We start from the raw sequence: 13,716 nt of genomic DNA, 5'->3' as shown, positions 1-13,716 counted from the left end.
AATTAGAAAATGTGGCATTTATTTCTGTCCTAATTTGTCAAAAATTTCTTTCATGTCGTCTAGTTGTGAAGAAGATCAACCAATCATATTCATCAGCATAAACAAGTTCTGAATTTTAGACCATGCAATACCTTTTTCATCAAAAACTAAAATGTATAAGTTGCTGTCTTTTAGTCCATAGGTAAACAATTTCACGTGATAAAACATGTGTTGAGAATTGCTTTTCTCACCTGTCTGTATGACACACGCTATTCTGACAATAAATAATAATTAATAAGCACATATTGCTGCCAAAACATTTGAGAACTGTCAACAACAAACTGAGCGATACGACGTTCCTTTCACACTTCATATTTCATCAAATTTTCGAATAACCGTAAATTGCATGCATATAACTAATTCTCACAGTGTACTTTAGAAGAATCGATCATAAAATAGTAAGTTTTTGTATTTAGACATTTTAAATATAATGAATTATATATTTTTTTAAAGATTAAGATTAAGGAAGATAATTCTTTAAATCAGTAACACGTTTGTAATTGGAAAATTTACCAATGCCTCTTTTAAAAGGGACCGTGCAATATTCATCAGCCAGGTGAAACTGAAGAAAAGCTTTCTTGGACGTTTATCTTATATATTGAGCATTGGTTTTATTTTTGGTTTCAAATGGTTAAAAGGGAAATCCCAGAATCTGCATTTGTCAAAAGTAAAATCGATATCTTTGTCAAAGGCATGTTATGACCTATTGAAGTCTTCTATGATCTTCTATGTACAAAAAACACAAACCTTCGAGTCTTACCACGCAATATCAATATCAACATGATCAAGTAAAGTTAATTAGACATTGATCTTAGAATGGTTATAAATAAAATATTGTAATAAAATTGCATTACAAGTTTAACCTTTCTCAAAAGGTATGGAGTGGCAGTATCATAAATTACGTCAACATAAAGCAGATGATCGGATCTTGAATACACTGTATGTAAAATATAAATTAGTCATGATGTAGAATGCGTCCGATCGCAATCTAATTGAAATATTGATCTCTGATTACGTTATACTACATTGATCTCTGATTACGTTATACTACATTGATCTCTGATTACGTTATACTACATTTTGATCTCTAATTACGTTATACTACATAGTATCACGTAATCAGAGATCAATATTTTAATTAGATTGGTCCGATCGGAAACCAATTGCTAGGATATAAATCAATAATTACAGAATTTAAGAGAATACTCGGTCCGATGTTCATTGATAAATTGACAGAACAAGATAGTTTATAGTTAGAGCAATCGTTTGTCCAAAACATCAGAGATCGTAACCACTGTTTCCTCTCCCGTTTTGAATATTTACAAAAAGTAAAATTGATAGTATACATATCAACATAATCAACTTAGCAAATTATACAAGATGTCGACCCCATTGTTGGTCAGTTGGAATCTTAGTCTATCAGTTTACTATTACCTTAATTCAGTTTTAGAGAAGATAATTGTCTTCATTTCAGAAAGCAAGATGTACTGATAATTGGTAACATATAATTATCTTAGCATTGACGAGCATAAATATCATGAATTCTACAGTCCCAGATCTTTTTGAAATGATTGTCGCGCCACAGACTTCACCTTGGTTCCATTACATAACCGGTATTGTATTACTTATAACAAATATCGGATCTGCATTAACTAATGGATCGGTTCTCTTTGTACTTTTCGTAAAAAACAGAAAACTGCTAACACGGGCTAACCAATATATAGCGACAGTATGCTTGATTTCTTTCACAATGTCAGTTTTTGGTGCACCGATGGTGGTCGTGTCATGCTTCAATGAAGGGTGGCTTTTTGGTGACACTGGATGCAAATACTACGCCTTTCTGATGTCATATGGTGGACTAACTTCTATGTTACTGCTCTGTATGGATTCAGTTGATAAATACATTTACGTCGTAAAACGTGAACTTTCAAGTCGATTGACCTCCAACTTTAGTATCAGTGCCATAACTGGGTCCAGTGCTGTTGCTTTAGGATTTGCAGTAGGTCCTCTCGTCGGATGGAACCAGTACATTTACGAAGGAATCGGAACAGCCTGTGCAATAGACACTATTGGAGAAAACAACAATGGTCAATCATTTGTGATTTCATTGCTTATTGTTTTCTTTGTCTTACCTGTTTCAGTAATGATATTCTCATACGGGTCAATTTATGTCAAGGTATGTGCCACGTTTAATAACTGAAGAGTGTTACAACCTATGCTTTTATTTTCCATATAGATTAATTTCATTTGAAATAAAATTTCAGCACTAAGACTTGTCAAAAGTATTACGTATACAGACATTTTCACATTCATTCACATGAAACCAATAGTTTTCAATCTTTCTCTCACAGTAAGCTAAGTTTAGTACTTTCAACAATGAACTGTCACCTAAATATCAGGTCCGAATAAAGTGTAAATGATCAATAGTGTCCTCAATACGATTGAATAAAAAGTGTTTGCTTTGGTAACCTTTTCTATGATGAATAAAAGGAGATATGGGGTATACATCATTGAGTCAGCAACCTACATAAAATCATGATTAACGAACACGAATATTCGTCGACTAATTCCACAGTCACAGGAAGCAACTTCTCTTGCAGAAAGCTCGACATAGGGTTTGTGATCCGGCGGCGGCGTTAAATATAGTTTATTTCAAACCAAAAGCAATACAGCTTACAGGTATAAGGTAGAAGACCAGGATCCTTAAGCTTCATACTTTGTATATAGATGCCTTATGCTATGAAGTTTCCGTCTGTCATATCTACATGCATTGACCTTGACTTTGACTTCATTTTCATGATTCATTGATCAATGTAAAGTTTTTCCTGGTTAAGTTTGTTTCTTAGATATGCAATAGGTCAACCATCATTTGCATAACTAATATCACATTACATATAACAAAAATAAGTATCTTCATTCACAATTCTAATGTAACAACGTTTGTAACGTTAATTTTGATTGGATAACGTCACTTTTTTACATGGCATCAATTGACAATTGATGCTATAGGACGTACGCGCAAGCGCAGACGGCATATGACAGATTTTAATTACATGTTTTAACGGTGTTTTCTGTCAGTTTCATTAGAATGAAGATAACAATATTGTATTTTAAGCTCCGACGGCATCAATTGGGGATTTGATGGTCGCAAATACCCGTTTACTGTCTCCGCTAACGCGTCGCCAGTAAACTTAATTTGCGACCATCAAATCCCCAATTGATGCCGTCGGAGCTTAAAATACAATACAGTTATCTCCTAATTGGATCGAAATCAGCGCTTTCGACCCGATTCGAGAAAAAAAAAACATTGGCCAATCATTTGTGTCTATTTACAGGTTGTCTTCTGCTCTTATGACAATTTTGTATGGATCACTTTATATGTCTAGGTTAGTACGGGTTGGGAATAAAGAGCCATTTAAATATTAATCATACTACTCAAATAATAAACACACACTAGGATTTTTTAAACTCTGTGTAAATTTAGTGAATTAAGGTAACAAAGAATGAACAACGATTTTCCAACACCCCCTTTTGGTTGCGACACTGGAAAGGAATCCTTGGTAAAACCAACATGCAGTTTTATACAATAAGTTGATAATGTAAAAAAATACTTTCAAGATACGAAAGAAGTATTTTGACCGTATGGTTTGACCATCTTATTGACTTGTATGTTATAGGTGATAACGGAGTCCAAAGGTCATTTAAGGTCCAATTGTAAGCGGACAAGGATGAACCAACTGACAATGGAAAAAGAACTGGCTATTACAGTTATAATAATTATAGGTTTGTTGATATCATAACCAACAATTGTTGTGTATTTACTGCTATTTTACTGATTTTTAAAAACAATGATAGAAATGTAAGAATGCTGAATAACGTGCGTAGCGGGTTATTTAACAGTGTGCACCACATTTTTTATGTTATTTCGAATGGACAGAAAAAATATTACAGTCATTTCTTATAACTTAATTCTAAATCCATTTTAAACCGTAGAAAACCTTAAAAAAACGTTGATGACGTCACGGTCACATGACTAAATTATGTCTATGGTCTGATAACAAAATAACGTCAGCCAATCAGAAGACGCAGTTACATCCAAAATTAAATTATTTGAAAACAAAGAAGAAAGCCCTGGATGATTGTGCTGCTATAACCTTTAAATTTATTTTTTCAGGATTTTTTCTGTTATGTTACTCTCCTTACGCAATTTTACTTTTTTGGAAAATATTGAACAAAGACGTTACTATGGATCCCATGTTAATGGCTATTCCTAGCATGATGACCAAAATTGGTGGAATCTTTACACCGTTTGTTTATTTAGGACGTAATAAAAACATAAGGCAACAAGTCTTAGACTTGTACGCATTCTTCAAACAATCTGGTACCGTTACCCCGGATGTCACTCAAATTCGAAGCATTGGACCACCACATCAAATTAAAATCATTATTAAAAAACCAACCCTCACAGAAATCGAATGCATATCGAAAGAAATCACCGAATATGAAATCAAATCTGAGGACCGCCTTCAAACTGCATGTCAATCACACACATGTGATCAACACAGTGATCAACTAGATGTCATCTCAACTAACAGACATTTCATTCGTAATGTACACACATTTTTGCCGGACATACTAGTATCAAAACTGGAACCAAAACCAGAAGCTTGGACCTGAATGAAATGTGCCAAAAAAAAACTTTATGCATGGATAAAATCCTGAAAATTATAGAACTATCACAATTCTTAGCTGCAATGGAAAGGTATTTACTTCAGTTCTGAACTCAAGACTTTTAATTTTTTTGGAAAATTATTTTTTGTTAATTGAAAATCAATCAGAATTTAGAAAAGGCTATTCGACCATAGATGGTATTTTTGTTTTACATAGTCTTTTTCATGTTTTTAAACTTTTGAAGATGCGAAAGAAAACAGTTTTTTGTGCCTTTACTAACTTCGCAAAAGTCTTTGACACAGTCTGGCGATCTGGTTTATGGCATAAACTACTCGCGAATTCTATCAGTGATTATATTGTAAATATGTACAGTAACATTAATTTTAGTATGTAATATCAGTGTATTTTCTGAGTATTTTCCATGTAACGTAGGTGTGCTTCAAGACGAAAGTATCTCATTTATATAGTTTTCATTGCATATCATGATGTTAAGAAAATTCCGGAAGTAATAAATATTTATTATATCATTTATATGTTTCAATTAATTCTGCACTAAAACGACTTGTTTTGGTTGAACTGGATGGCAATACACAATTTGTTCAATTTAGTATGAAAAACCCGTGGAAAACCCACAATGATATGTATGTACAGAGAAGCACAATGTAGCACAAAGGAGCACAAAATCACCACAAATGACATTAACAAAGTTGTTCACGTGTGATATCAGTTAACATATCCAATCGGTACTTATTCATCGTAGAAGGTGTAATATACTACCAAATCATAGAACGTCAAAGGATAAACCTTTATTCATGCCAAGTATTTCTTTATTTTAAACAAAGTAAATTAATCACAATGTTTTAAATTGTGCAAATTTAATCAAGACTAATAGGAGAAAAGCAATGGTGGTATTACACCTTGGACATGTAGAAAAATCTGTCCGTTCGGATTAAATCTTAAAACTTAAGTACTAAATAAAATTGAGAAAGGAAATGGTGAATATGTCAAAGCGACAACCACCCGACCATAGAGCAAACAACAGCCGAAGGCAACCAATGGGTCTTCAATGTAGCGAGAATTCCCGCACCCGTAGGTGTCCTTCAGCTGGCCCCTAAAATATGCATAATAGTACAGTGATAATGGACGTCATACTAAACTCCGAATTATACACAAGAAACTAAAATTTAAAATCATACAAGACTAACAAAGGCCAGAGGCTCCTGACTTGGGACAGGCGCAAAATTGCGGCGGGGTTAAACATGTTTATGAGATCTCAACCCTCCCCCTATACCTCTAGCCAATGTAGAAAAGTAAAAGAATAACAATACGCACATTAAAATTCAGTTCAAGAGAAGTCCGAGTCTGATGTCAAAAGATGTAACAAAAGAAAATAAATAAAATGACAATAATACATAAATAACAACAGACTACTAGCAGTTAACTGACATGCCAGCTCCAGACCTCAATTAAACTGATTGAAAGATTATGTCTTCATCATATGAATATCAGGTACAATCCCTCCCGTTAGGGGTTTAGTATCATACTATCATAAAATATATGAGAAGAACATAACCCGTGTCATGCCAACAACTGTTTTTTTAGAAGTAAATGTGTTTAGTTCCGATGCAAAGACCCTATCAGTGAATCAATGTTAAAGCCAAAATATGCAATCTTTAATGACCTGACAACTGTATCGTAACTATATCCCCTTTTAATAAGTCTATTTAAAGGTTTTGTTAGTTTCTGAGGAGAATACTGACATTTTTGTGCTTTATAAAGAATATTTCCATAAAATTTTGGATGTGAAATACCTGAACGTATAAGATGTCTGCATGTTGAGTTATATTTACGAATTATTTCCTTATACCGGTGATAAAATTTAGTAAATGTTTTGACCAGTTTGTGATATCGAAAACCCTGGTGTAATAATTTTTCAGTAATACATAAATTTCTCTCGCTAAAATCTAATACATTGTTACATACACGAGCGAATCGTACAAGTTGAGATATATAAACACCATAAGATGGTGACAAGGGAACGTCACCATCTAAAAATGGATAATTAACAATAGGAAATGAAAAATCATCTCTTTTATCATAAATTTTTGTATTAAGCTTCCCGTTTATGATATAGATATCAAGATCGAGGAAAGGGCAGTGGTCATTGTTATCATTAGCTTTATTTAAAGTAAGTTCTACAGGATAAATTTCTTTAGTATACATACTGAAGTCGTCATTATTTAGAGCCAATATATCATCCAAATATCTAAAAGTATTGTTAAATTTTTGTATCAAATGTTGTTTTGATGGGTCTTTGCTAATTTTAGTCATAAATTGTAACTCATAACAATACAAAAACAGGTCCGCAATAAGTGGTGCACAGTTAGTCCCCATTGGAATTCCAATAACTTGACGATATACGGAATCTCCAAAGCGAACAAAAATGTTATCAAGTAGTACATTTATAGCTACGACAGCATTATCAGGTCATTAAAGATGGAATATGTTGGTATTAATATTGATTCATTCATAGGGTCTTTGCATCGGAAATAAACACAACTATTCTAAAACAAGTTGTTGGCATGATACGGGTTATGTTCTTCTCGTACATTTTATGATGGTATAATACTTAACCCATAACGGGAGGGATTGTGCTTGATTTCCATAGGACAAAGACATACTCTTTCAATCAGTTAAATTAAGGTCTTGCATGAGAGTAACTGCTAGTAGTCATTTGTTAATCTATGTAGCATTGTCATGTTGCTTAGTTTCTTTTGTTGCCTATTTTGACATCGGACTAGGACTTTTTTAAACTGAGTTTTGCTGTCGTATTGCTGTGTTTTCTTAATTCTATGTTGGCTAGAGGTATAGGTGAAGGACACAAAACATATTTAACCCCGCCGCATGTTTGCCTGGCGAATGTCAAAAGTTAGTATTCTCTGGCCTTTGTTAGTATTGTATGTTGTTTTTAATTTAGTTCATTTATATGTTTTTGAGTTAAGTATGAAGTCCATTTTCACTGAAATAGTACACGTTTTTATTAGGGACCGGCTGAGGCCCACCTGCGGGAGCGGGATTTTCTCGCTGTGTTGAAGACAATTTGGTGGCCTTCGGCTGTTATTTCATCTTTGGTCGGGTGTCTCTTTGACATAATCCCATTTCCATTCTCAGTGTTATTATATTGGTTCTTAAGTCGGTTTAACTTGTGTCTGGTATTTTTTATATCATTCATTTGAAACAAAAAAATGTTAAATGAGGGTCATGATTTTTGATATTTTTTTTTTTTGGGGGGGGGGCTTAATTTTTTCTCATTGTAGTCTTTTTACATGTCATTCTTTTTTTTTTATACTTTTTGAGAAGTATTCTCTATTCTTATACTTAAGCACCTCATCATTCTCTATTCTTTTTTTTTAATCATCTTTCTCTATTTTTTTATTATTTTTTTCCTATTATTTTTGGTTTTGTAAACCCCAACCCACACCCTTATAAATTGAACGCAGTATTGTTATATTAGAATTAAATGTTTGATAACGGTATACCTTTTGAAAAAAATGACAATTTTTCTTTTATTAACATTAACCTTCAATTTCCAAAGTTCACAATAGTTATTCAAAGCGTCAAGTTGCTTTTACAAGCCATGTTTTACTCTGCCAGTAGAGCTGTGTCATCAACGTGTGGAATTTGAAACAACTTTAAATAATAGTCTAACTCAATTTCTTTGTCATTAGAAACTGTTTTTAACCCGCCTTCATCTTTGTCTTTTAAAAAATGTAAAAGATGGTTTATATCACTAATTAAGTAAAAGTAATTAGATATAAAAAGATGTGGTATGAGTGCCAATGAGACAACTCCCGACCCAATCCACAATATGTATACAATTGACCATTATAGGTCAAAGTACATCCTTCAACACAGAGCTTGGCTCACACCGAACATTTATTTTTGAAATGTCAAAAAACTTTAAGTGTGAGACTGATAAATATAAGTGTGAAACTGATAAATATAAGTGTGAGACTGATAAATATAAGTTTGAGACTGATAAATAGCTTGAAACTGATAAATAGCTTGAGACTGATAAATAGGTTGAGACTGATAAATATAAGGTGAGACTGATAAATATAAGTGTGAGACTGATAAATATAAGTGTGTGAGACTGATGAATACAAGTGTGAGACTGATAAATATAATTGTGAGACTGATAAATATAAGTGTGAGACTGATAAATATAATTGTGAGACTGATAAATATAAGTGTGAGACTGATAAATAGCTTGAGACTGATAAATAGCTTGAGACTGATAAATATAAGTGTGAGACTGATAAATATAAGTGTGAGACTAATAAATAGATTGAGACTGATAAATATAAGTGTGAGACTGATAGATATAAGTATGAGACTGATAAATATAGTTGTGAGACTGATAAATATAAGTGTGAGACTGATAAATATAAGTGTGAGACTGATAAATATAAGTGTGAGACTGATAAATAGCTTGAGACAGATAAATAGCTTGAAACTGATAAATATAAGTGTGAGACTGAGACTGATAAATATGAGTGTGAGACTGATAAATAGCTTGAGACTGATAAATATAAGTGTGAGACTGATAAATATAATTATGAGACTGATAAATATAAGTGTTAGACTGATAAATATAAGTGTGAGACTGGTAAAGAGCTTGAGACAGATAAATAGCTTGAGACTGATAAATATAAGTGTGAGACTGATAAATATAAGTGTGAGACTGATAATATAAGTGTGAGACTGATAAATAGCTTGAGACTGATAAATATAAGTGTGAGACTGAGAAATATAAGTGTGAGACTGATACATATAAGTGTGAGACAGAGACTGATAAATATGAGTGTGAGACTGATAAATACAAGTGTGAGACTGATAAATATAAGTGTGAGACTGATAAATAGCTTGAGACAGATAAATAGCTTGAAACTGATAAATATAAGTGTGAGACTGAGACTGATAAATATGAGTGTGAGACTGATAAATAGCTTGAGACTAATAAATATAAGTGTGAGACTGATAAATATAATTGTGAGACTGGTAAAGAGCTTGAGACTGATAAATATAAGTGTGAGACTGATAAATTGCTTGAGATTGATAATTAGCTTGAGACTAAATTCAGGCTAATTAACTATAAGATGGTCAAGAATTAAAAAAAAAATAGTTTGTCTTTTATAATTCACATAAATTGATATGGCTTAGAAGTTATTTGAGAAATATCCATGCAAGTTAATTTGAAAATATTGACCACAGGTAGATTTAGATAAATTATTTACCGAGAATATGTTGAGAAAATTTCAAACAAAATACGTGAAACTCAAAATGTCAAGTAATTTTCTTGAGTTTTCAACTTCTGTAGAGAGATGAAATATGACTTTCAACTATTTTTTATTACGCCTCAGAATACAAGTAAGTAACATTATGACAAAATTTTATGGCATCTGGTCAACAGAACCTCATTTCAAATGCATGTTAACTTCACAACCCTCATTTTTCATGAATGTAACAATTACAAATATAAAAAGGAAGATTTGGTATTATTGCCAATGAGAAAGCTCTCCACAAGAGTCTAAACGACACAAAAATTAGCAGCTATAGATTACTGTACGGCCTTCAACAATGCACAAAGCCCATACCGCATAGTCAGCTATAAAAGGCACAGAATTGAAAAATGTAAAACAATTCAAACGAAACCAGATGCGCAGCTTTATACGACAGCAGAGGTCGAACCCTGAACAGTTGGGGCAAGTATGGACACAAAATTCAAGCTTGATACAGCTCTGAATTTGGATGGTCATTAAATAGTTGACACAGCAAAGGTTTCTGACACAGAATGAATGCAGTCTAATAAACTTTAAAAAAAAAATCGCTTTGAGTAAAACACTATGCTGTTGAATATAAATCCCTTCAAAAAAAATATTTGAAGAAAAATTCTTTTTAATTTCTGAAATCTGAAATGAGAAAATTTTACCCCCACCCCTCCCCAATCCCTTATTCCAAAAATAATCTAAATTCAAATTTCTAATTAAGTTGGCAACAATAACTACTCATTTAAATACATCATAAAGTATTAATATATAAAATAACTTACAGTCATGGTTAAGATTAATATTAATTAACAGTAAGAAACTTCTTAAAATAAATGTACAGCTACACATCTCAAGACAATTATCACTTCCTATAACATAATTTTGAGCAGTGTAAGGGAGGTAATCAAGTTATCAAACATATATATATAACAGTAGTTTTTAAATTTTAATTGGAATTGGATTACCTCCCTTACACTGCGTTTAAATTGTCCTTTAACCAGAAAAACTTGTTTCCCCCCCCCCCTTTTTTTCCCTAATTGCTTAATGATTTGATCCATTACCCCTGTAACCATCCCTTAGTAGTATGGAAACTTTTGGTATAATTTCAGAGAGATAACACAAGTTATTGACTGAAAACTACAAAAAAATGCTTATTTGGGCCCTTTTTTAGCCCCTCACTTATTGAAACCCCCTTGAAACACAAACCCCAAAACTCAATTCCAGCCTTTCCATTGTAGTTAGAAACCTTGTGGTATAATTTCCGAGAGATCCATACACTTAAACTCAAGTTATTGTCTGTAAACTAGAAAAATGCTTCATTTTGGCCCTTTTTGGGCCCTTTATTCCTAAATGTTCAGGGATATTGACCCCAAACTGACACCAAGCCTTCCCTTTATTATATGGAACCTCGTTGTACAATATCAGAGAGATCCATAGAGTTAAACAAAAGTTATTGTCCCGAAACTTCAAAAAAGATTGTTTTTAGTCCCTTTTTGGCCCTTAATTCGTAGACTGTTTGCCCAATAACCCTTAAAATAAATCCCAACCTTCTACTTAAGGTCAAGGATCAGTAAATAAACTAGTCCATAGATTTTTTAAAAATTTAGAACTCAATTAGATATTGAAAATATACATCAGAAAATGTAAAAAAAAAGTATATGTCACCGACTTCGTTTTCAAGAAAAAACCATTTTTAAAATGGTCCGAGAGGGTACTAAATTACATTGAATATATAGGGTAAATCTATATTTTTCTTCTACAATTTTCGGTTTATGGTATAAATCACGAGAACCGCTCCATAGAATTTTTTTTTAAATTAACATTTTTTTCCTCTTTGTCTTACGAATTAGATGATATTCAAAAAAAATATGGTCACCGACTTCGTTTTCCCTGTAGAAGCGACGCAAACCCAACATTTTGGCAAAAAAAAACATCAAAATTCGTGACGTCGTAATTTTTATTACATAACGTCAAGTTATCATGCTAATAATTTCCAACGTTCTTCGTGTTGATTATGCACGATGATTATGTGTTTCGTATTGATAGATTCTTTTTATCATAAGAGTCTGGATAATTATCATAAATTTTTATTTAGTATTACCAATATTCTTTATTCTTTATATTTTAGCACCCCATTATACATTTTTTTTTTTCTTTTTTGCATTTTATTCTGCAATTTTTGCCCATTATTCTGTATTCCGTAAACCCCAATCAGACCCTCTTTTATGGAACAGTTTAAAAAGAAATTATACGTTGTAAAAAATGTGATGTATGTTCATTATCAATATACATAGCTAAAACAATTACTAATTCAGACAAAAATACGTTGTAAGTACATGAACGCAAAAATGGTAAAAACTTAAAAATAGAAATCAACAGGGTAACTGTCTACAAGTTGACGCAATAAAAGATGTAATTGAAGCTATATTTTTTATGCTCCCCCCTCAACTACTCAACTACCCCTGTACGTCTGTCCGTCCGATATTCCGTCTGGCCACCCGTCCTTCCGTCCGTCCGTCCCCCTTTATAGTTTATAGTTATTCCGCAAAACATCTACAGTTTGAATCCTAGAACGTACTTTGCTGTCTGTTTGCATGTGGTCAGGGTTTTGATCTTTATTAATATTTGCTCTAATGATAGTTGAACTTTGTCATTTTTGGGTAACCAATTCATAAATCTCTTCGACTATCTTGCCGTAAGTCATCTGTTTACACGTTTTCTCCGTTCCGATATATGATTTGGCAACTTTTGGAAAAAAAAACGGTTTATTTAGCAGCGGAACATGTAAAAGCTTGTGTTTTGGTACTATATCACGACAGAACGTGTTCTGTCCATATACTGCTGCTTAACATCGCATATATAAACAAAAATTATATCAATGATTCTACAAATTCTTGAAAGAGTGTCGTGTGGTTATTTATACATCTTCAAGTTAACTAGTAAAACACGCAGACAAATTGACATCTTTGTTAATATCTTTTTTGTTCTGTATAAAATTAATTGTATACAAGTCTACAAAAACGTTTTAAAACGTTTACTAAATGTTTATTGTTCCATAAGTGTACATATGTATGTTCGAAGTATATATAGAATCAGTACATGATACACAACATGCGACAAATAAAGGGGGTGGGGGTTAGTTATTTTAGGAAACTAAATTAAACTAAGGCTTTGATGAATGTAAACTTTAATAAAACTGGAAGTTACATAAGGGGAACAGGAAAATAAGAATATATTGCATCACTTACAACCTTTAAATTGATCAGTGATTTTTTATTCATTACTGACCAGCAACACCGAAAGTAATCCAACGATTTTTAAGGGTCAATATGAAGTGTGGACCTTAATATTCTTTATCTTTAAATATAACGCTTATTCTGTAAAATCTTCAATTAACGATTTTGTAAAATTCTTCTATCATTACATGATTTCTTAATTCTGTACATGGTCTACACTATTATATTAAATAATTATTTTATTTTCCGTTGTTATTCTTTATAATTTTGCAAACTTTTTTGTTCAATTTTGACATTCGCCAGTATCCGTTATTCTGTAACTCCCTTTGAGATCTAATTATGTGTGACAATAAATTAATGTGCTTCTCTCTCTGAATTTCGCTTTCTCTCAAGACATTGCACGGTCTTTGTAGTACAGTGTATTTTCCAGAAAATACATC

The 13,716-nt window shown here is 32.4% G+C and overlaps 1 protein-coding gene across 2 annotated transcripts; it reads left to right on the top strand.

Moving 5' to 3' along the window:
• Positions 1–329: 329 nt before the first annotated feature.
• Positions 330–5,207, top strand: LOC143058838 (rhodopsin-like). 2 transcript variants are annotated; one of them, XM_076232315.1, is made up of 5 exons: positions 342–437; positions 915–978; positions 1,514–2,215; positions 3,717–3,822; positions 4,214–5,207. In XM_076232315.1, the coding sequence occupies exons 3-5, from the start codon at positions 1,577–1,579 to the stop codon at positions 4,714–4,716; spliced, it is 1,248 nt and encodes a 415-aa protein (XP_076088430.1). In that variant the 5' UTR covers positions 342–437; positions 915–978; positions 1,514–1,576; the 3' UTR covers positions 4,717–5,207. The 2 variants fall into 2 exon arrangements, with proteins under 2 accessions (XP_076088429.1, XP_076088430.1); XM_076232314.1 differs by lacking the exon at positions 915–978 and having other exon boundaries at positions 330–437.
• The last annotated feature ends 8,509 nt before the right edge of the window (positions 5,208–13,716 follow it).

This window comes from Mytilus galloprovincialis, chromosome 14, assembly GCF_965363235.1.
Source record: "Mytilus galloprovincialis chromosome 14, xbMytGall1.hap1.1, whole genome shotgun sequence".
Lineage (NCBI taxonomy): Eukaryota > Metazoa > Mollusca > Bivalvia > Mytilida > Mytilidae > Mytilus > Mytilus galloprovincialis.
The sequence above is the reverse complement of the archived record's forward strand: the minus strand, read 5'-3'. Positions and strand labels throughout refer to the sequence as shown.